Genomic DNA, 23,057 nt, shown 5'->3' on the forward strand with positions numbered 1-23,057 from the left:
AAAAGAATAACCTAACAGAACAAACTCAGTGTCTTCATTTTGAGGTGGATCACTGACAAAGCCATAAGTATACTCTGAAAATTTTCTTGTTTGTACTAAATCGGGGGGGGAAGGGTTGGTTGGTTGTTTTCTCTATTGCAGACTTTGAGGTAGGAAAGAAACGATAAATGTAGGGGAGAGTGGGGAAATACTACATTTTAGGGGGAAGAGGCCAGGCTGCTGCTTAGTTTGGATATTTCTCATCTCTAAAAAGAACTTGGCTATTTTAATTAGAAGTATTCCTTTTTTAATAAAAAACATTTTCTTGAGAAAATGTATAATGAAAAAGTTGAACTGAAGATCCAAAGTTAGCATGAGAAAATGCAGTAATAACATATATATCAGAAGCGTATCTGTTCATGTAAAAAAATTGTCTCCTACGTATAATTTTTGAGCTGGGCTGGGTTGGTTTATTTGTAATTAATATCTTATCCTGGCAAGAAGACAGGTTCCCTGTGTTTAGATGCACTCATTAAGACCCAGACTGTATTAGAAACCTTGGTTGGTGTAGCAACAGAAAGGCATGTTTCATTATTTCTGTGTCATTTACAACTCAATCACAGGTGAGGAACCTATTTAAGTGTTTCTTACAGTATATTTTTCTTCACTTGAGCAACTAGTATAAACTACTGATGTGGTATGTGACTTTTGTCTTTGTTTAATGTTCCCCATCGTTTTTTCCTCCCTATTCTGTCTTTTCCATGTCCCTATGAAGCACTTCATGCATTAAAGGGATTTGCGAGAATAACCAAGTTAACTGCACTCCTGTGACCTACAGGTGACTCTCATTACAGAATGAGACAGGCCGAGATTAGTAAGATCTCATCTTCCTTTGCTAAGTTGTCATGTGTTTAACAGATAATTACCAGGGCTTCTGAGGGTCAAGATTTTTTTCCTGCAAATTGAAGGAGAGGAATTGTTCTTAGCAAGAGATAGAAGAATTATGGAAATAAGAAAAGTTTCTTTCTGCGATATCATTTGCAAGAGGGGCTCTAAAAATTTTGTGTTTGGCTAATGAAAGTCTTTAAAGATGTTTTTGACTGAGCAGCACCACCAGTTTCTAGAGCTGGCGTATTGGCTACAAAAGGAGAAAACCCAGCCTCTTCTTGAAAGAGTGGCTCACCTGAAAAACCCTGGGAGATGGAGAGCAGCTGTGGGAGGAAGACTTGGCAAAGCAAAGGGCAGTGGTGCGAAGAGAGAAGGTTTTGTGCAGGAGCTCTGATGTGTTTTGTGTGTTTGGTGCAGTTGTGTGCACCAACACTCCTGTAGCATTCGGCAGGGATGAGCTGTTCTGTCTCTGCAGGTGGATTCTTCGTTTTTGTGGTAGTTGACATTTTTTGGATAAGAAATCTGAGCTGTATTTTAAGTTATGCCTCCACTCTTGTCCTTACAAAAACATCCCAAAAATGTGAACAACTGTTTGTAATACTAAGCTTAAAAGTATGAACAACTTCATTTCTTCTTTAGATTGTGAATTAAATAACAAACAGTAAAAGTTTAAAATTTCACATAGACATTTGTGTACTTTAAAAGGAAACAATAGCTGTTTTTCTTTTTTTTTTTTCACTCCCCCATCCAGGTGAATTTCATAGTAGACCAGATCCAAGCGATCATGGACAAGAAGTCCAGTATTAGGAATATGTCTGTGATTGCTCATGTTGATCAAGGCAAATCAACCTTGACAGACTCCTTGGTCTGTAAAGCAGGCATCATTGCTTCAGCCAGAGCTGGAGAAACACGATTCACAGACACACGGAAAGATGAGCAAGAAAGATGTATCACCAGCAAGTCTACGTAAGAATTTGTATCTTTTTCTTTCTTTTCCTTTTTAATCTTAAGACAGAAAAATGGTTTCCTCAAAGCCTTATGTCTTGTCAGATCTTTTTTTTAAGTTGACATGTGAATCAAGCTGTGCATCAGAACAGAATTTCACAGTCTTCCGAGTGCAATCTGGGCAATATTGGAATATAGCTTTTAAGTGATATCTAGCAATCATTCCTACCTGCTTCTCACTATGGAGACAGATAGTTTCAGAAAGATTTTTAGTAGTAATCTTTGTTTTTATTGGATTGCTTACAGACTAATACATCAAACCAGTACTACTGATGAACAAAATGGATCGTGCTTGGCTGGAATTGCAGCTGGAGGCTGAGGAACTTTACCAGACATTTCAACGTATTGTGGAAAATGTCAATGTCACCATTTCCACCTACAGGGAGGGTGAAACTGGACCAGTGGGTAGTATTATGGTAAAGAAAACTTTAAAACTTTGATGTGGTTGAAATCATATTTTGGAGAATACCAGCCTTGATATGAAAGAGTTGCATACATTGGCAGTTCAGATCTCTAGCCAGCCTGAAGGAGTTGTTCTTCAGCCCCCTTCCACCCCCACTGTTTCATACTTTTGGGGATATTATTTCAGACCAACCAACTGGGGAGCAAAAGCAACTAGGAAAGAGGAGAGAATTCACAAAGCAGATCATCCTCTAGTGATACTTTCTCACTAACAAAATGTGTAACCTCAAGGCAGTTGCTCAGTGTCATTCATACATCAGATGTCAGATGTTTCCCTGGGGCAAACTGCTGAAGAGAAGCTATGGTTTGAAAATTAAGGCAAAGGACCAGAAACCAGAAGATTAGCTTTCTGTGCCTGACTTTGCTGCTTATGTCACTTACATGACAAGAAACATGGCCTTTCTGCTATTCCTGACTGATAAGACATTTAATTTGCTCTTTTCTGATCTGAAGATGTAGGTCTTTCTTATTCTACCAGTATTTATATCATAATATGCTGGGTATCTCTGGAAAGATGGTTTGAAACTAGACAGATTAATAGTATTTCCTATATTGCAGCTGAGGATTGCAAAATAAAAAACCAAAGCCAACTGCAAGTCTTCTCTGGTTGTCCAGCTATTAAAGCAGGGGTCCTCAAACTTTTTAACCAGGGGGCCGGCGCGTGGATGCAGTGGCAGGCAGTCATCTGCGGCTGCTTGGTTTCCCCCCCAGCCCCCGGCGGGGAGTGGGGTGGGGTCTGTAAATACCGGGGGCCGGATTGAGGACCCTGGGGGGCCGTATCCAGCCTGTGGGCCGTAGTTTGAGGACCCCTGTATTAGAGTAAGGAATTGTCAGAATCAGGCTGCTTCAGATATTATTTTTTCCACCAAATAGCTACAAGACAGACCTTCTCACCAGAGTTTTCAGACCCGGTTCCCTTTGTTTAAATGTGATCGTCCTGTACTAGCTTGTTTTATGTCTAAAATTGACTGCAGCTTAATCTGGTTACTAGAACAAAAGACTGTTGGCTAGGATTGTATTCTGATTCTTGTATTCCATGAACCTCAGCCATTCCTAAGACAGACCAGTTTTATGTGTGTGCCAGGAATGTGCCACCTATATTTTAACTTTCAGAGAAAATTCACTAACAATTCAATTAGTATTCTTTACAAAGTCATAATCCTCCAAATCCTACTTAGCACTTCACAAATATATTTCTGAAGTTTTTTATTTTAGCCTTTGTAATAACTATTTACGCTGTGTGGGAAAAAGTAAGGTTCTTGCTTCAAAGTAATATTCAATAGACCCATTTTAGGGGAAATATTTCCTTGTTCTATGTTGCAGAAAGTATTTGGCATGTTTACTGATCCTTTCTGTCATTGAGAGCTCTTCGTACGTTTCAAATCAGTGTTTTGTGAAATGCATTCACTTTTTTCCCCCCTTTTAAAGACTGACCCAGTTATCAGTACTGTTGGGTTTGGCTCTGGTCTGCATGGCTGGGCATTTACTCTGAAGCAGTTTGCAGAGATGTGTGTAACCAAATTTGTCGCCAAAGGTGAAAAAGCACAACTGCCTCCAGCTGAGTGTTCAAAGAAAGTGAAAGATATAATGGAAAAACTCTGGGGTGATAAGTAGCACAGTCTCCACAACCATCTCCTAAATTGTTAGCCTCAGTTTGTAACTCATCTCCCGTTTTGGCTTCCTCTGAATTTTAGTGTTGCTTCCCCTTCCTGTCTGCCGGATAACTAACAGCACAGTATGTCGTGAACACTAGCAATTAATTTATTACTTTACCCAAAATTGGCTACAGTGAGTTTCCTTTATCGCTCCCTACAATTCCCTGAAAGGAGGTTGTGGCAAGGTGGGGGTTGGTCTCTTCTCCCAAGGAACAAGCAACAGGACAAGAGGAAACAGCCTCAAGTTGTGCCGAGGTGGTTTAAATTGGGCATCAGGAAAAATGGCTTCACCGAAAGGGTGGTCAAGCACTGGAACAGGCTGCCTGGGGAAGTGGGGGAGTCACCATCCCTGGAGGGATTTAAAAGATGTGTAGATGTGGTGCTCAGGGCCATAGTTTAGTGGTGGGCTTGGCAGTGCTGGGTTAACGGTTGGACTCAATGATCTTAAAGGTCTTTTGCAACCTAAACGATTCTATGATTCTATGAATGAATGTAGATACATGCTTAGAAACCACAGTGACACTCTAAGAATATCAGTGATGCATACCAGTGTGTGTGGAGTTTGTGCTTCTGTAAAACTAAGCTTCCATAGGCAGCTTAAAAAGCTAGAGACATGAGTTTATAACCCTTACAACGAAAATACGTATGTATCGGAGAAAGGCAAATTGCTTGTAGTGCAGATATGCTGTACATGCCTTCTGTGGTGAGTTCTGATAACCTGCTCCGTAAGAGCAGGGATTCACTCTCAGAGCTTCAGAACATAAATGTTTTTATTGAACTGTGTGGGTAAAATTAGTACACAACACAAGATTATGGACCAAATCCAGTCTTTTGATACCAATGAGTATTTCTGTTAATTTAATGTATCTTAAATTGTATCTCATAAATGATAGCATTCATTTCCTATTAGATGTGTACACAACTTGCCGTTAACCAAATGTTTTATACGTGTGTGAAAGCTCAATACATTTGCTTCTCTTCTGATGCCTTATGGTAAATTGACCTACCTTAACTCATTTAGCTCATAGGGTACTCCAAGATTTATCTTGTATGGTATTTAAATTATTTTAGCAAGGTTTCAAAAGACAGTTATAGATAACAGGGTGCATTAAGAGAATTCTTGGCAACAGGTTTGCTTACAGTCCCTAGTTCTCTGTAAAAGCCTAAAAATGCACGTCAAAGTCAGTGTTTTTAAGAGTAGTAAAAAAACCTCAAAAACATAAGCAGACAAGAAGCCATCCTTTGCCTCCCCAAACATCTAACAGTTATTGCTACGTTCAAATAAGGATTAGCCACTCTTCTGCTATTTTAATCTCTGCTTAAATGTGAAACTTTACAAAGTTTTCTTTTAAAAATAACTGAGTGGAAATTTGCAGGAAAAGTGGGTACTCCTCAAGTTCAAACTGGATGAGTAAAAATAAACATAATCTTTAGATATTTTGATCCAGCAACTGGAAAATTCAGCAAATCTGCCACTAGCCCAGATGGAAAGAAGTTGCCAAGGACATTTTGCCAGCTAGTTCTGGATCCTGTCTTTAAGGGAAGGTAATATTTTGTCTTGATTTGATTGCAAGGGCATATAAGGGACAATTTTTTTTGTTCAGCAGGTTAGCTCTTAGGAAGGCTATCCCTCTTATAAAGTAGGGCTGTACTTTCTGTAGAGACTAGAAAAATCCTGCAGTATAAGATGGACGGACCACTTGGTGGATAAGGAATTGGCTGTATGGTTGCACTCAAAGAGTTGTGGTCAATGGCTTGATGTCCAAGTGGAGACCAGTGGCGAGTGGCATTCCTCAGGGGTCCATACTGGGACCAGAACTGTTTAACATCTTTGTTGGCGATGTGGACAGTGGGATCGAGTGCACCCTCACCAAGTTTGCTGACAACACCAAGCTGTGTGGTGCAGTCAACACACTGGAGGGAAGGGATGCCATCCAGAGGGACCTTGACAGGTGAGCCCATGTGAACCTCATGAAGTTCCACAAGGCCAAGCACAAGGTCCTGCACATGGGTCGGGGCAACCCCAAGCACAAATACAGCTGGTCAGAGAATGGATTGAGAGCAGCCCTGAGGAGATGGACTTCAGGGTGTTGGTGGACGAGAAGTTCAACATGTCCTGGCAAAGTGCACTCGCAGCCCAGAAAGCCAACTGGGTATCCTGGGCTGCATCAAAGGCAGCGTGGCCAGCAGGTCAAGGGAGGGGATTCTCCCCCTCTGCTCCACTCTGGTGAGACCCCCCTGCAGTGCTGCATCCAGCTCTGGGGCCCCAACAGAAGAAGGACATGGACCTGTTGCAGTGGGTCCAGAGGAGGCCACAAATATGATGAGAGGCTGGAGCACCTCTGCTGTGAGAGGCTGAGAGAGCTGGGGTTGTTCAGCCTGGAGAAGAGAAGGCTCTGGGGAGACCTTTATAGCACCTTCCAGTACCTAGAGGGACCAATAGGAAAGCTGGAGGGGAGCTTTGTACCAGGGCCTGTAGTGACAGGACAAGGGGGAATGGCTTTAAGCTGGAAGAGAAGAGATTTAGATTGGATATTAGGAAGAAATTCTTTACAGGTTGCCCAGAGCAGCTGTGGGTGCCCCATCCCTGGCAGTGCCCAAGGCCAGGCTGGACGGGGCTTGGAGCCACCTGGGCTGGTGGAAGGTGTCCCTGTTCATGGTAGGGGGGTGGAACTGGGTGGGCTTTGAAGGTCCCTTCCATCCCAATCAATTATGTGATTCTATGAAGAACAATGTGCAAAAGGTGGGACAAAAGTAGAAGGCAGCAAATCTGAATGGCCTGTTCACTAAAATAACATTCTACATATTGTTAAAGATTTGTGTGTCTTTTGTGAACCTATTCTGACAGGATTTTGGAATTTCCTTTAGAATTTAGAAGCATTTTATATAATTTGTGAATCAAGCTGTATGATCCTTGTGAATAGTTTCTCAAATAAAAGCCCAGAACAGAGAAACCAGTGGGTTTTTATTGCCAGTTTACTTGGTCACATGAGATCCTCCTGCCATTCTTCAGAGCTAGCTTCATTTTTCCCTGCTTGAAAGAACCACCTGCAAAGTAGCAGTTTCCTAACAGCACTGTGCCTGAATTCTGGGAGAGTGTTTTTAGGGTTTTGTCTGTGCAAGAATCCACAATGAGTCAGTTTTATTTTTGCCTGTCCCTGGCTCATGCTTTTTTTTTTTTTTTTTTTTCTCCTTCCTACTAGGTTTTACTGCTGACTTGAGATCCAGCACTGGTGGCCAGGCTTTTCCGCAGTGCATCTTTGATCACTGGCAGATTTTGCCTGGAGATCCTCCCGATGCAAATTCTCATCCTTGGCAAGTTGTGGCTAAAACACATAAACATAAAGGCTTGAAGGAGGGTATTCCACCTCTGGATAACTTCCTAGATAAATTATAATTACTTCTGGTTTACATTGCATGATTTACTGCCCAGTTTTGTCCTCATACCATTTCCTCACAAAACCAGGAAGGAAATGGGAAGTTTTTAGAGTGTCACACTGAATATATACATACAGCATTAACATGTTGTGATGATGGCATAATCACCTACTAAAAACAGAAATAAAAATGACATGCTCTTTTGACTTATGGGATTGTTGTTGCCTATATCTCATCTGTGGTCTAAAACACATTAAAAAAATAAAAATCAGTTGCCTAAGACTAATGGTGTTTTTTACAGGTTTCCTGATCCAAATTTGTTGTTGCTCTTGCAGAAATTCTTGTTGTACTGTCAGGTTTTGTCCTCTCAGCCAGAAGACGCATTCTTTCATTTCCAAACTTGAATCCTCTGCACTCTTGAAGACTGAAAGCAAAAGGCCAGTGGTTACAGGTAAGCCTTCTAGCATCCAACACCTAGGTTTAAGGGCAGATACAGAAAATCCTCACTAAGAAATGCTAGAATTCTTGCTGCTGGACAGGTGCAGAACACCCTGGGGCTGGCTCGCTAGGCAGCAAAGCCCTGCCTACATGGCTCACAATTGTTTCAGACAGCTTTATCTGACCTGGAAGTATAAAAACCAGAAGCAAGCTCAGGCTAGTAGTCATCAGGTATAGCCTTTCTGTAACAGGTATTTTAGCAGCTTGCTCACTTCCAGAAAATACAGATGTAGCAAATGGATGGGTAGGGGGAAAAGAAATGGGCCAACTCTTGCAGCGTGACTTGTTGCATGCTGGTTATCAGCACAGCAGAGGGCCTCTGTATTAGTCTCATAAGCTTTACTTTCCTTCTGCAGTTGGTTTGAGGGTATCTTTGATACAGTCTGCTTCAAAGGAGTAATCAGATACTTCCACAGTGGAAACAGAGGTGAGTCATCATCTAACTTTTTCTTCAGCATTTCTCTCGTGTTAGAAACTCTTGAACAGACATTCCAATGCATTTTAGAACTTGTTGAAGAAAAAAAAAACCCAACCAAAAACCTCATCTAGCCATAACGGACAGGTTTGCTTAGAGCAAAGTCAATTCTTTGTTGTCTTGTGGAAGAAGGTGTATCAAATGGGTGACAGGACTGCACCGCAGTACTCCAACCCCTTGATATACATCATCCACAAGCTCAAGTGAATTAAAAGATTTAGACATCACACAAGCCTCAATTATGCCCCTGTGTGTACAGCAGTACTGGAGGGAAACTGCATTGTTCACCTGACCACCTGCCTCACACCACAGCCTAGCTCTCCCCCAAGGCACTTGAGCTATCCCCCCCCTTAAGTTTGCATTTGACATTGCTGTCGCAAGGCTAAAGGTTTAAAGCTAAATGCTGCAAAGCACCTGCCCAAAATAGCTGGGGAAGCACAGCCCTACATCTGACCTAATAACTAACAAAATAGGGCACAATACAGCTGGAATTTCATTAATTTTATAGTACTGTGAATAGTTTAGAGCAAGTGTTCTAAAAATAGTGCTCCTAACACATGGATACGTGAGATGTTTACACCCCTTTAGCCATTTCAGTAGTTGCCCGAGTCACACCTCACCTTGACATTAAGAGCACAAACAGTACTTCAGCAAGAGATACCATTTTTAAATGCTTTATTTGGTATAACTCCAGAACCTCTCTCCACACTCTTTATAGTTCAAGTCACTGTGCAATTGTGATGCAGAAAGCACTGATCTGCTGCAGGCCATTAGGAAAAAAAACTTGAGTAGCATGGCTTTATTGGAAATAAATCATACTAAAACAGATTTTTAAAACCTGTTAAAGATCAAACAGCTAAGGAAAGGAGAGGAAAGACTGGAAACAATATTAAGACCAACATGTGAAGACTGTTGTGAAAGACCATACAAAAAAGCCCATGAGGAACAGTAATGCAGCATTAAAGGTGGGAGTACAGGGCAGACAAGAGTTATGATATAGTATTTGACTGAAGTATAAGGATAAGAAATGTTGATACAGGATGTAACAGTAACAGAAGGCAAAAAACACCAGACATCCAACTAAAGGCATAAGAGAAAAGTTAACAAAAAGTGAAAGCTGGTAACTAGGGAAGGGATAATCTCAAACACAGTTAATGGAAACACAACACTTGGAAAAGCTGCTATGTCAACAGGTATAGGCAATGCCATTATGCCAGCTCCATGGAAACAACTTTATTTTCCTGATCTATAACCTCTTCCACATGCAGTACAGCTGAGGCTATCCTTAGAGGTATGTGGGAAGATGCTGTATACACACAACAAAGTATCAGATTGAGTAAAACAGGAGGAAATTATTCCCATTAAATTAGAAAAGCCATGATTAGGAGGCCATGAAACATGGGACAAAGCATCATTAAGCCCTAAACACAACTCCAGTTAGGTGGGGAACACTGTGCAGCTACAGCTTTCCTCTTCCAAAAAGAGAAGCCTCCCCAGAGCAGGTCAGAGAGCAGTATTCCCAAGCAGCCACTGAAGTGACAGAAGCCATGAGCAGGAAATCCTAAGGAACAATCCTGCACTGGAGAAAGGAACTCCTATTCCAGCTCCTTTCAGCTGCCAGAGAAAGAACGTGCTTCACTTCAGCACCTGATGACAGGTGGTAGCTTCCAAGAGGACCACCCTAAATTTGAATTTGACAGGTTTTTTTAATCACCTCTTAAAGTTACCAAACCAGAAATTCTACTATAGCTCAACTGTGCTTAGTTTGGAGTTTTTGTCCTAATTCTGACATGACAGCACAAATGTTATGTAATGTAGGGTTTGTATAGAGTTTGTCCCCTCCCCAGCCCAAAGAACATTAAGAAGCCCTTACAGCTTAGGATCTTGTTACATTTGTGAGAAGAATGAAATCAGAAAGGGAAAAAAAATAATCCCATTTACGGAGGCTTCCTCTAGATCCCCTGGTAAGGTGGAAACAGGGAACAAGAGACATGTGACAAGTCATAGCCATTTCACAAAAACTTCATTTAAGACAGTGAAGCTATTACAGACCCCAGTAAAAGTACTAAACATTCACCAATGCATACACACCTGCACCTTTAGAACAACAACAACAGCCTGGACAGAGTGGTTAATTGCCTTTAAAGGGAGTTTTTACGTTATTGCCATGTTTTACAACTAAATTTAAACCCGTTCGTGGAATCCACCCAGTAACAAAAAGACTATTTCCCTAGAACAAGCTGAAAGCATAAAAGCATGTTCTGAAGGGGCCTTTCCTATCCAGGTATTTAATGAGCAAGGGAGAAAAAAAAAAATCACTTTTCCTAGCATAGATGAATTCACGCCATTTTCCAGAAGGCAAATCCTTTCAATAAATACCAGAATTAACTTCAGAGATGCTGAAGTTCCAGAGATGCAAACAGCAGCTCTGTGCAATTTCTCCCGGTGTCCCATGCTGCCCCTTGTTTCAGTCCAGTGAGATGATGTCATCGGGAGCACTGCCTCCGCTGCTGGTTATCATTCCTGCCTCCCTCCTGCTGGAGGAGCTAACGTGCATGCTGCTCTCATGGTGACTGGTTGATGTGATGATGCTGCCAGGTGTGCTGCTTGTTAAGGTTGAGGTGAGACTATCCAAAACCATAGTAGAACAGTACTGCTTGAAACAAACAATGAAGATTGAAGATACTAACTGCACAAGAGAAATGTATGCTCTGAAGATGCATCTTCCCTACAACAAGCACAAAACAGTACTAGCAGAACTTTGTTAAAACATGCAGAGCAAGAACCAGAGTTCTGCAAACCAGCAAGCAAGCAGAGATGGTAGCCACGAGCCCTTCTCCCTCATCATTCCCCCCCCCCCCCCCCTTTTTATTTTGGTTCTTACTAACTGGTTAGCTTGAGCATTTACTAGTGCATTAAAAAACACTATCATGTCCACATAAAAAACCCAAAGCTATCTGGAGAATATTCACTGCCCATAGCTACTGGGCACAACTGCATGTTTCAGTCTCCTTTCATCATGAAAGGCAGCAAAAAGCATTCTGCTACTTCAGTAGAGGTTAGAATAATTTCATCCCCTCAAATAGCAGCAGCTGTACTAGTCAGTATTTGCACCACATCTACCTGCAATGGTACAGGCAGGTCTCTACACATTTTAGTAGTAATAAATGAGCCCTGATCAAGAAAAAATTAAGTTGCTTTAAGTTTCCTCAAGTGGAAGACAAGCCTTCTCAAAGCAGAGCTGAACATTCTAAGCATTTAGAAACAGGACAAGGCTGCCACAGGTGTCAGAAGAGGATAATGTAAGGCACCCATCCGCACACACACTGCTCAGCACACCTTGCACTCTCTTACCCTGTGGATTCCAATCTCTGGCATATGTTTGGAACAGAGCCTGAACCGTTTGAACTGTCTAAAGTGGGCCCTTCCCAGCAGCATACCTGCTTCCAGTCTCCTACATCAACAAACTTCTGTTAGTCCCACTTTTGGCAGTTCAGCTCTCAAGGTCAGGCACAGTATTGCAAGATGCAGTAAGTGGAAAGAAAAGGAAGAAGTTCATCCTTTGCTTTTAAGGCACCAGAAAGTCAACTCTACTGCAGAGTCCTATTCCTGTTGTCTTCTAGTGACAGAGAGACGAAACAGAGGGTCTGCTTCAGATCCTCTTGTCTTAGGGAGCTGGTACTCCCCCACGCTTCAGCCCTAGTCTGTCTGTGTAAGAATCTAATCATGGTAAGAATTGTTCTCCCTAACTGTGTAAAGTTTAAGTTTCCAGGGAAGGAAAGGCACCACCTAGTTAGTTTTGACCTACACAATTTCCATGTAATCTAAAGCTGATGGGATTGAAGTGTTACATGGAGAGATTTATTGTAGAAGTGTTCAGTCATGTGCCCAAATTAGTGAAAGTGTTTCCTTTTAAACAATCGCCTACCAATATCGAAACCAATGAAACAATCACTGCAGTATAATTACAGAGCTTAATCTAACCTACAGACACACAGCATGAACTAAGAGTGTGAGGTAACGTGGTGGGTGTATTCATGTTAGTGCTGCACAAGTATCTGCTTCAGAAAGGCAGACTATTGATGAAGAGTGGGTCTCCACGCCTGGCTTTATCACAGTAAGGCTAAACCAAACCCTCCCTTAATGCACCCTTCGTTGCCACTTCTCACTGGGAAAATGGGATTTTCCTGCTCTGCAGTCAGGTCTAAACAAGTGAACTGCAAACATGGCACAGATGATGGCACCCTGATAGATACTCTAACAGTACATCACAAAAACCAGAGTTGGCAATTTTAACTCCCCAGCAATTCAGAAACATACCTGTGATTCAACTGGGATTAGTTAAAGAAAATCCGGACCTAGAAAGAAGAGAAGGATAATAAATTGATGAGCTGTTCTTTTATTCATACACAACAAATTTAAGGAATTTTTGTGGTCATAGAACAGATTTTGTAATTGTTACAGTTTCTAAATGGACTATACCACTGTGACACTACTCTCAATAACTACTTCAGGCAGCAGCAGCAAAATGAGTTTAGTACAAGTGGCTCTTTTTAAGAATGAGAATGACAATGATTTATTATTCACTGGATATTGCAGGGTGGTTCAGTGTGGTTGCCTAGATGGAGGTTGCCATTTGGAGCTGTTGGTTCATAATGCAAGTTTCACTGCCTGTTGTACCTGACTTGGCCAAACCGGGACATGAAGAGTATCATCACATAAAAGATGCTGGAATGAAGTCACAACATGCACAAGTCCAAAAACAAGCAGCAGGTCTCTTCCTCCACCCACAGGCAGCCAATAAGGAAACATTTCTAATATTGTCCCCATTTTGTGTCTACATGAATAAAAGGAATGAAGAGGAAACTACAAGTAGTTCAAGGTATATCCTCTAAGAGCAGAGACAACTAGCATCCATCTTCTGCACCAATAGTGTGTAAGCATTTAGGGCAAGTTGGTTAAAATTATGAAACCAATGAAAAGTTACAGCCTTTTTCATTTGGTTTCTAAATATTGGCCTTGTGTTTGCTATGTCAACAGAAAGAAATGGTAAGCTTACTCTCTCCTTCTCCCCTCACCTCCAGCTGTTCGGGCTAGTGGCATCTCTACTCCATTAGAGAAAAATTTTGAAGGAGATTTAAGCTCAGCTGCTTTTACAGAATTGACAGCAGCTTTTGTTCTTGCACATTATAGAACTTTGGTTGATAGAGACAGATGGCAGTTCTAGACTTCAATTCCCTCAGCTCGCCCAATTTGGGAAGACAACAGATTCCTTAACAAGGAAGAAGTGGAGGAAGGGAGTAGTAAGGGGACCAAAACAAACAGAAAAACAATGGGAATTATATCCATCCCATTGCCAAACTGATGCTGAAAGAAGAGTAAAAAACCCAGATGTTGCAGGGAAGAACTGGAAACAGGCAATGGAGGGGGGAAGAGAGAAGTACAGGAGGCCAACGTGACACTTGTAACCACATGTGGATAACTGGCTAGCTGAAAAGGGTCACATAGACATAGTCCAGCTGGCTGGACAAAAATGCACATCGCTCTCAGCTTATCTGAAGTAAAGCAAAATACACTCTCCTTGGCTGTTCTTGTTACACAGTAACAGGAAGATCGCGGTGGGAAAAGAATGTTGCAGGTGGGAACAGATAACTACAGAAGAGAAACTAGGGGCGGGCTTGGTATTTAGGCAACTAACCAATAATGAGCTTAACTTTTGTAATATGTATGAGCTAATTATAACAAGGCATAAAAGGTGACTGTAAGGCACAATAAACGAAGTCTGCTGATCACTCATATTGAGTGACTGTGTCTTCCCTCCGTCGCGACAAATGGCGCCCGAACAGGGACCCTAGAGAGGGCTGAACCTGCGAGCCACGGTTCGACGGAGATTCGGGTACCGGTCCTGAAAGCAGCGCAGGAGGCGGAAGGGCACAGTCCCCGCGCCCGGGAGCGCCTACAGAGGGTCCCGCCGGCCACGCGTCGCCGAAGTCTCGCAAAGGCTGCAACAGCGCTGACGACGGTATGGAGAGACGAGCGACGTACGATTCGCTCAAATGCTTTTTAGAAAAGCGGAGCGTTCAGGACATAGATTGTAACAAGGCATTACCCGGGTTATTAGCGTATGGGATAGCATCCGGGTCCCCCGCGGCAGCGGCGAGCGGCGGCGCGGCCCGGCAGGCCCCTTCCCGGCTGCGGTTTCTCTCCAAGGCGGCACCCCCCCCCCTCCGATCGGCGCCATGGCGATGCAAGCGGCCAAGCGAGCTAACATCTGGCTGCCCCCAGAGGTCAATCGGATCCTCTATATTCGGAACCTGCCGTATAAAATCACAGTGGAGGAAATGTATGATATGTTTGGGAAATACGGACCTATTCGACAACTCAGAGTTGGAAACACTCCTGAAACAAGAGGAACAGCTTAAGCTTCTCAACGAAAAATACGGAATTGATTACAAACCCACCAAAAATAGTGCTTCAGATGTCCCCTACAAGAAATGGGTTTCTGCCTTGAACTAGCAAACATCTCTGTGCTTAAAGAGAAGCCTTTTTGCCTTGATGGAGATAATTTATTCTGTATTCTGTATTTATGCTGTATTCTGAATGTGGAAATTGGTTGGGACTAGGAGGCTGGCTTAAAGGCATTTTGCAAACGGGATTATTATTTTTGATCGTTATTGTAATAATAGTTTTTTGATCAAAGCCAGCCAAAATTATTTGTAAGCATTAGGCATATCTGAAGAGAATGCCTTTATTTGAATCAGCAGTTAAGGTGTAGTTTAGTCTGATGCTGTGGTTTTATCTGCTTCTGGTGAATTTTTGAAGTGATGAAATCAGAGATACAAGGTATACTAAGAGTTATGAGGTAATAAGGTAATAATCTAAGTAAGGGTGCTGTCTTTTATATCTACAAGTGCAATATGCTTTTATGTAGCAGAGAGAAGCTTTGACAATAATGTTGCTTGAGCGAGATGTGCATGTGACAACTTGGGAAAAGGGATATCACAACTGGAGTGCAACAGTGTTTCTATGTCTGGCAGAGTGAAATCTTTCAAGACCTGAGTTTAGGCAGTCTAAAATAAATTGTTAGTATTCAGAAAACCCATCTTAAGCCTCTTTTGCTTACATAGTGTTATGGAAATCAACTGCTATTGTAGACAATTAATGATTTTTTAATACATATTAACAAATACTACTATTTTAACTTGAGGCAGTTGAGTGAGAAATACTCACGTGTAGCATTTGAGGGAATGTCAGCATAAATCGCACTTACAGTAAGACTGCATTTTTAATTACTGTACTCGTTAAGATTCGATGATGCCACAAGGCTAAGGCCTTTTATCACAGATTGGTTCTGAACTAAAAGGTGTGTGCACATGTAGATATGCACATTTGTGTTATTTTCCTTAATTGGCTACAAAATAATATAATTAGGTTGGGGACTAGATCTTGGGAATTTGTCTATTATACTTCTGTTTGTTAAGGAACGTGCATAACATACAGCACCCATGTAGACTTGGCTTGTGGCATAGTTATCAAATTTAGCATAGACATTCAGACAGATAAGCAAGGTACTCTTCTTGTGTGTATCACCTACAAGCCATTATGGCTTAGTGTGTAAATCTGTATGTAACTATTGAAAAATCCACTTATGAATGTATATAGCTTAGAACTAATTTCTTCCCTTTGTTAATTCTTTGATATCAATGAGGTATTCTTCAGAAAATGTATGGACTGGTTGGTTGCATAAGGGCAGTTGTTATTTGGACAGAAAATTGTTAATGGTCAGGGATTTTCCACTAAAGTATTTTCCACTATATTCCTAGTCAAACATCAGGTTGGTTTCTTTTTGGGTTTTGAGCTTGCATTAGTCCATGTTCAGAACTTTAAAATTGCCTTTGATTTTTTTAAACTTTTTATATCACTGGAACAGAAAGAGCATCTAAATTAAAGCTTCAAGCTAACTTTATTTCTCAAGTATTTCAGGAATTATACTTCTGAACTGAGATTTTATAAGTTGGCTGTGTATTTTCCTGTGTTAAAACGCTGTTATTGAAAATGGTCAACCAAGCCTATGTCGCCCAAAATAATAACGGGGGTATTGTGGATAACTGGCTAGCTGAAAAGGGTCACATAGACATAGTCCAGCTGGCTGGACAAAAATGCACATCGCTCTCAGCTTATCTGAAGTAAAGCAAAAGTTACACAATAACAGGAAGATTGTGGTGGGAAAAGAATGTTGCAGGTGGGAACAGATAACTACAGAAGAGAAACTAGGGGCGGGCTTGGTATTTAGGCAACTAACCAATAATGAGCTTAACTTTTGTAATATGTATGAACTAATTATAACAAGGCATAAAAGGTGACTGTAAGGCACAATAAACGAAGTCTGCTGATCACTCATATTGAGTGACTGTGTCTTCCCTCCGTCGCGACAACCACAAGTCACCATTTCCTGGGCTCTGGGTTCATTACAGCCGGCAAAGAGAACCCCAGAGTCCCTCTATACGGTGTTCTTTTCAAGGAGCCAGGATAGAAAACAATCAGTATCCCCACCTTTTGCCTGATATTTAGCAGCAGTGTTGAAGAATAAGTCATAGGCATTTAGGGTCTAGGTAATGTCAGTCAATAGAGGTCAGCTTACATATTGTAGCTCACCTTAATCTTTTCATACATTCTAGACAGAGCACTGCTAGAATCAGCTAGCAGAACATCTCTACATCTAGCATCGGCATGAGCATGCCATCACACATCTGTAACACTTAAAGCAGCCACTCTTCCCACGCATCTACAACACGTAACAACCAGATGTTTACACCAAGTCTAACTGAATATAGCAAGAAGGGTTTCTGGCTGCTGTTCCAAAGCACCAATTCATACCCCAGAAAGCAATGCTTTTCCCATCACTGTTGCAAAGTGCAATCTGAAGCTGGAAAGACAGCCTGTACTGGGCTCGTCTAGACATCACATCAGTACAATACTGCATATAGTCTTGTTCCATTAAGGAAAAAAGTTAACCAATTCTCCAATTACTTTTTTCTTTTTTACCCACCCCACAAATTAATAAGGCTGTCAGAATAGACATTAAAAATAGCCACCACCTACCTGGTAAGTCTGGTGAAATACTGGATATCGGTGGATGATGGAATGGTACTGGGTAGTCTGTTAATGACGGAGGAATAGCAGCAGCATCAACCGTTGTCACACCAGGCACAGTAGATGGCTGATACATGAGAAGCCTGTTTTAAACAGCATGGGAAATTACAAACAACCTGGCCGTTATAGAAGAGTAATTATGCACCGCTGTGCACTCTCACTCACAAAGTCACTATGTTACAACACAGCTATGATGCAGCTACTCGCTACATAGTATTCCAATGATTTCCTCTTTCATAAGAGTCTTCACAATACCATGTCTTGGCTCTCAATGGCAGCTGTGACATAAGAACAAGCTAGCATTAAAACAGTGCCGGGCCAGAGCCATAAGCCTACCACTCAGACAGAAACGGCTGCCTGTGTCTGTGGAGCACCCTGTGAGGGACATGCAGGCAGCCAGAGCCAGGAGAGCAGCACTGTGCAGCCTCTCCACAGAGCCCTTCCTCAGTGCCAACCTATCATGCCAAGGGTGCGACCAACCATTATTCAGCCCCTGGAGCACAGGTTACATACATGGCAGTTAAATATCAGAAATCTTTACTCACAGACTGAGCCCAAGCTAAGTTCAGCTCTCCAGGAACATGCAAGCAGCTAAAACCCTCCTGCCCGATTACTTTGTGGCACTGTTAAAGACCTGACACTGCAGGTGTTTAGGCACCAGCCACGTCATAAAACATTTCATAAACTCCCAAGTTGGGTGGAAACACCCAGAGTCCCAGCTGCTCCGCATGGCTCCCTCCAGCCCACCAGTGTTACCCACTCACATCTTCCTCCCCAGACCGCTGCACTGGTGCATTTGTGCTGCTTCTGATTTCAGACCTCCCTACTCAAGCACCTCTTACACTCCAGCTTACATTGCTTCTGCCTACAGGAAGACACCCCCCAGTTTTACCAAAACTAGTATTAAGGCAAGGCTGTTTGCAGGAGATAAGCTATTCCCCAAAAGCCTGGCTTTGAAGAATGAAAACATGCCATTTCCATACCCAAACAGCAAGGAAAAAAGACATTGGTCACAGACAGACAAGAAAACTCAGTCCTCCTACAATTATGGTTACAGGTAGCCATATAAGACACACAGGAGCACAGAAGGAAGCCTTGGTGCCTTCTGAAACTTAAGAGATGTATTTGTAACTTTTTTATAAAAAAAAGTCTCTTGCAGAAGGACTCCTCCACAATCGTCAGAGAGCAACATTTCAGTATCACTGCTGAGAAGTTTTTGATTGTGACCAGCTATTTGCTCAAAGACCTCACAGTCCTGTGGACTAGACACAGTACACCTGCTTGTTACTTCGAGAGCTGGCAAAACATAAGGGGTGTGTTTTTACTACTATTATTTTAGCACAAAACATAAGCTGCTACATTGAAAGACACAGACACACACTTCACATGCAGCAACACTAATAAGCCATTGCTACAAGCTGATGCTTGAGATCGCCTCGTGTAGCAGTGACTGCTGATGAGCCTAACCAGCTCCCCTCTCTCCCTGCATGTCTCCTGCACCCTATGGGCCAAGAGCAAGAACATTACAGAAGCCACAAACAGTAACTGCAGCCCAGTTGCACAGATTGGGACAGACAGAAGGCAGCATAAAAGTAACAAAGCTGGTTAAGCCTGCCACTGGAGTTAGGCACGACTACAGAGATGGAGCAGCTGACCAAGGACTTGGGAAGCTGTTTGGTTGTGCTAACCAAGGTGCAGGACTGACTGATAACCATGGCCCACAAACTCTGGAATGTCTGGGACATTGTTAACAGAGATGGAGGAAAAGCTTGTCCCGATTCAAAACAGCAAAGCACCTCCCTTCCAAGCCTGACTGAATGGATGAAACATGCAGCACAGTCTAGTTTCCTGGGCACCAGAGCAGGTTAGATAAAGAGTGTAACAGACAGCAAGAAAAAAAGTCTTTCAGATGACACTAACGTAGTAAGAATGCATAAAGCTCCTCCACTTGGCATAATCTGCTTTCTCAGGAGAATCCTGTCCATTAGCTTAATCAGCTTCCTTTTCCATGGAGAAAGATCCCTGCAAACAGCAGCAGTCAGTGCAAGTCTTTTGTGAGATGTAAAACTATTTATAGTGTTTTGCCTGTACAAAGGTACCGTATGAATACAACCTTCTGCAAGGAAAGGCCTAGCAATTCCCCTCTGGAAGCGTGAAGTTGGATCCCAAAAAGAGATTACAAGTCCATTAGTCTACACATCAGTTTCTGAGACATTACAGAACAACTAAAATTGACAAACCCTTTTGTTGGGCTCCCTTGTGTTTCAGGCATAAATACACACTTCCTTTTGCAAGGAGGATCTTCTTCATCAGAAGAGCTTTCTATTGTCAAGTCAACAATGTCAACTTTCTTTTTTACCTCATCGGCCACCGTCACAGAACACTGTTTGCTAACACTGGAACCTAAACAAAAAGAAGACATCACAAGTTTTTAAAGGCTGTTGGCATCAGCGGTTGTATCCGCAACAGAACCAGGAACTCAGATCCTGGTTTAGCTCCTCTCCCTGGCCACTGCAGGGAATGCTGCAGCCTGGGAATTGTTTTATTAGTATTGTGTATCATGTTATGAATATTAAAGCACAAGCTTTAATCTCTGCCTAGTAGTTTAAGGACTTAAAACAAGAGCAACCTTTTGTTTTCTTAACTGCTATTATAAAGAGCAAAGACTAAGCCCAAACCCACACATATTTAGAGATACAACCACCCTTTTTAGTTTAAATGATAAGGTTAGAAACATTAAGCCCTCCACAAAACAAATATCAACATCCACACACATTATCCAAGCTACAACTAAGTCTCCAAGCAGTACCCAGATGTACATACTTTCTATTTCGGTGCATTGTGGACTTGAGACTTTCACAGCTTTTTTCTTTGGCCTCATAGGGCACCAGGATCCATCTTCTTGGAATTTGATCTCATCCACATCTGAACACTCATTAAGGATTTCCATAAAGAGTCTGAAAAATAAAAGTTAAGTGGTTTCATTTTTGATTCCAAGTGATTTTTTTTTTATTCCAAGTGAAAAGGAGACAGTTCAAAAGCAAATTATGATCACCTTTAACTAGGGAAGAAAATATGTACAGTGGGTCAATCTTACCCAAAAGATTGTAATTACAGCCTTTGTAGACATCTAAACTTAAGATTATCCCAGCCTACCCATATTCCACTCCTACTACAATTCATGGATTTCCATACAGAAGCAGGAATCATCATCCTCTGAATCAAGTCTGACACTTGTTCATGAGTTAAATTTTGAAGTTAATATCTTTAGACAGGAACACATGAAAGGGAGACCTATCCTTAGATGTCACATTTGGATTTCTCCAGAGGAAATATACTGAGGCTCAGGAGTTTGATGGTGCAGTTAGGAGATGAATTCAGGTAGTTCATTACAAGAGAACAGAAATGAACAAGGTCTAATGGTTCCTCCCAGTCTAAAGTATTTTGACAAGGAAAATATGAAATGGCTAAAGCTCAAGTCACAAAAGTAGCTATCAAGTACATCACGAAAAATTGTAAGCAATAGTGTAATCTGCAAACCCAGTCTCTTACCCATCTAATATTAGGCTCTCATAAGCTGCCTCTTTGTCACAGACAGGGCAGATCCAGATAGGCTTCTTTTCATTCATTTGAAGATAAAGAGCAGCATCAAAACATTGCAGGTGTGTGCAAGTAACAGCCCGGCATGGGATTGTCATTCTCATTTTTCCCAGCTGCAGGAGATGCATATAAGGAGTGTTAGACCAGAAGACCATGAAGTCTGCCTGAATCTGCTAACAATGAAATCAGAGGCAGTCAGTGAAGCAACTGCCTCCTCTCACTACAGGGGTGCCTGGCACTAAGGTTGCTGCAGGCAAATCCACCCTATCACAGCATGCACAGTGCACTTACAGGAACAATAAAACCATCCTTCAAAGCCTTCACTGAGCTGAAAACAGTCAGAAGCATTTCTAATGGACCCGCAGCAACATTATTTCTAGGAGTTTATTAAAACACCTGCTGAAGTACAGGCTTTTGTCATTTTTTTAGGCAAATATTTCAAGGGGTTTTGTGAGCTCCAGCCACACATAATACCCATTTCAACCCTGAGCTTAACCACAGTCACAAGGCCAGTTTCTACCCAGGAAGAGAAACCTCAAGGCAATGTTACCTTGTTACAGTGATCAGGTTTTTTTAATTTGTTACAGTAGCTGGCAGTATAAGCAATCCCACCCAGACGAGATCAAGTTTTATTTATCACTGTATCCTTTAATTATTCTGTCACCCTGCTTAATTAGTCCCAATGCCTCAATATAGAGGATTACTCCTTCTAAAGGCCTCACTACACGCACAAGCAGTAACTTGATTCTGACTGCAAAACAGAGACATTCACAGCTCTAGATCAGTCAACTGAAGGCTGCTACAATCAGGTAGATGCACCCTTCTCCCAACTATTTCCTGTTAATTAGTATATAACAAAAGCCAGTGAAGTTTCTCAACTGGGGCCTTTTAAAAGTAGCCCAACTCTGCACTGAAGTACAAATCTGTGTACAGTAATTTCCAGCCATACTTACAGGACACATCAGAGATACACGCAGACAGGTTGCAGCAATCTCACTGTCAGGACCTGCAGTTAGTTTTTCTTTAACTATTAAAATAAGTTATATATGGACATCATTATTTAAAATGCTAATCTTTGTCAGCGCATGTATTTTATTTCCAGCTATTTAAAAAAATTAAACATCTAGGAAACTACTTCATAGCAGTATCAAGAGTTTCACTATTTTATAAGGAATGAGCAAACACTGCATCACAAGATTGTTTGATGTGCAACAGGTGCACCAACAGCTGCAATGGTTAGCAGAGCAAACAACCTGACATGCAAAGAGATAAATAAATTTAAAAAAAAACACACACAAACAGTGAGGTACAATCAGCATCACATGCAAGTGAAGATAATTTAGGACATCTACCTGCACCTCACAGCCCACCACAGTAAGGAGTGCTCACAGTATTCCTATAAGAACATTCCAGATGGGATTTCATCATGTGCTCCCTACCAGTGCAGGGACCCTCAGTGAAGAAGTGCATGATGCCTCAGCACAGCAAAGGGAGCCTCTGATACTCTGGGCGTGGACTCTTGTCAAAATGCTGCAAATCCCCCAAGTATTACCAGTTCTAGTTTTAAAAGAGCCACCATCCACCCTCCAAAAGTACAGACTGGCAAATTAGACTTACTCAGTGCTCTGGAATGATCGGGGTTTCTGATACCTTTCATTTTTAACCTCTGCAAGAGCACTGTTGAAGCAAGCTGACGAACGAGATACACAGACATGGAGTAATTCTACAAAAAGAGCGGTTAAAAATTAAATACTGATTTCATATAGTACTTTCACTATGACAACAGATTACTATTTACACTAGTCATAGCACACCGTAAAAACAAGAGACTTTTTGCTTATAGTTATGAAGTTTGGAATTGCATCATGAAAAGACTTCAATTTCCCCCCACACACTTTCTATCCTTCTCCACATTGAGTCACTTCTCCAAGTCACCCAAACATCCAGAATACTCTTGATTTGTA

General features: G+C 41.8%; 2 protein-coding genes across 3 annotated transcripts in view; one reads left to right on the forward strand and one right to left on the reverse strand.

The window, feature by feature from the left end:
• Positions 1-1,622: 1,622 nt before the first annotated feature.
• On the forward strand, positions 1,623-2,232 carry LOC121080504 (elongation factor 2-like). Its single transcript, XM_040578555.1, has 2 exons — positions 1,623-1,833; positions 2,119-2,232. Exons 1-2 carry the CDS (start codon positions 1,652-1,654, stop codon positions 2,189-2,191), a joined length of 255 nt encoding a protein of 84 aa, XP_040434489.1. The 5' UTR covers positions 1,623-1,651; the 3' UTR covers positions 2,192-2,232.
• Positions 2,233-10,463: 8,231 nt separating this feature from the next.
• The window catches only part of LOC121080500 (E3 SUMO-protein ligase PIAS2-like), a 42,810-nt gene continuing 30,216 nt past the window's right edge, over positions 10,464-23,057 (reverse strand). The window contains exons 7-14 of one of the 2 annotated variants that reach the window (XM_040578545.1): positions 22,711-22,816; positions 22,047-22,120; positions 21,046-21,206; positions 20,317-20,450; positions 19,734-19,896; positions 17,443-17,576; positions 12,661-12,698; positions 10,464-10,967 (exon numbers count right to left, since the gene is read on the reverse strand). In XM_040578545.1, the coding sequence (XP_040434479.1) occupies positions 12,682-12,698; positions 17,443-17,576; positions 19,734-19,896; positions 20,317-20,450; positions 21,046-21,206; positions 22,047-22,120; positions 22,711-22,816 (789 nt within the window). In that variant the 3' untranslated portion in view covers positions 10,464-10,967; positions 12,661-12,681. Of the gene's footprint in view, positions 10,994-12,660; positions 12,699-17,442; positions 17,577-19,733; positions 19,897-20,316; positions 20,451-21,045; positions 21,207-22,046; positions 22,121-22,710; positions 22,817-23,057 lie in introns of both variants that reach the window. The other variant, XM_040578546.1, reaches the window with a different exon arrangement.

The sequence above is a fragment of the Falco naumanni genome, chromosome W (genome assembly GCF_017639655.2).
Source record: "Falco naumanni isolate bFalNau1 chromosome W, bFalNau1.pat, whole genome shotgun sequence".
Taxonomy (NCBI): Eukaryota; Metazoa; Chordata; class Aves; order Falconiformes; family Falconidae; genus Falco; species Falco naumanni.

What these genes read in the sequence shown, in the direction of transcription:
- LOC121080504 (XM_040578555.1), top strand. Translation starts at nt 1,652, where the DNA reads ATGGACAAGAAGTCCAGTATTAGGAATATGTCTGTGATTGCTCATGTT. An exon ending in TGTATCACCAGCAAGTCTAC is followed by an intron (nt 1,834 to 2,118) that starts GTAAGAATTTGT and finishes GATTGCTTACAG; the next exon opens with ACTAATACATCAAACCAGTA.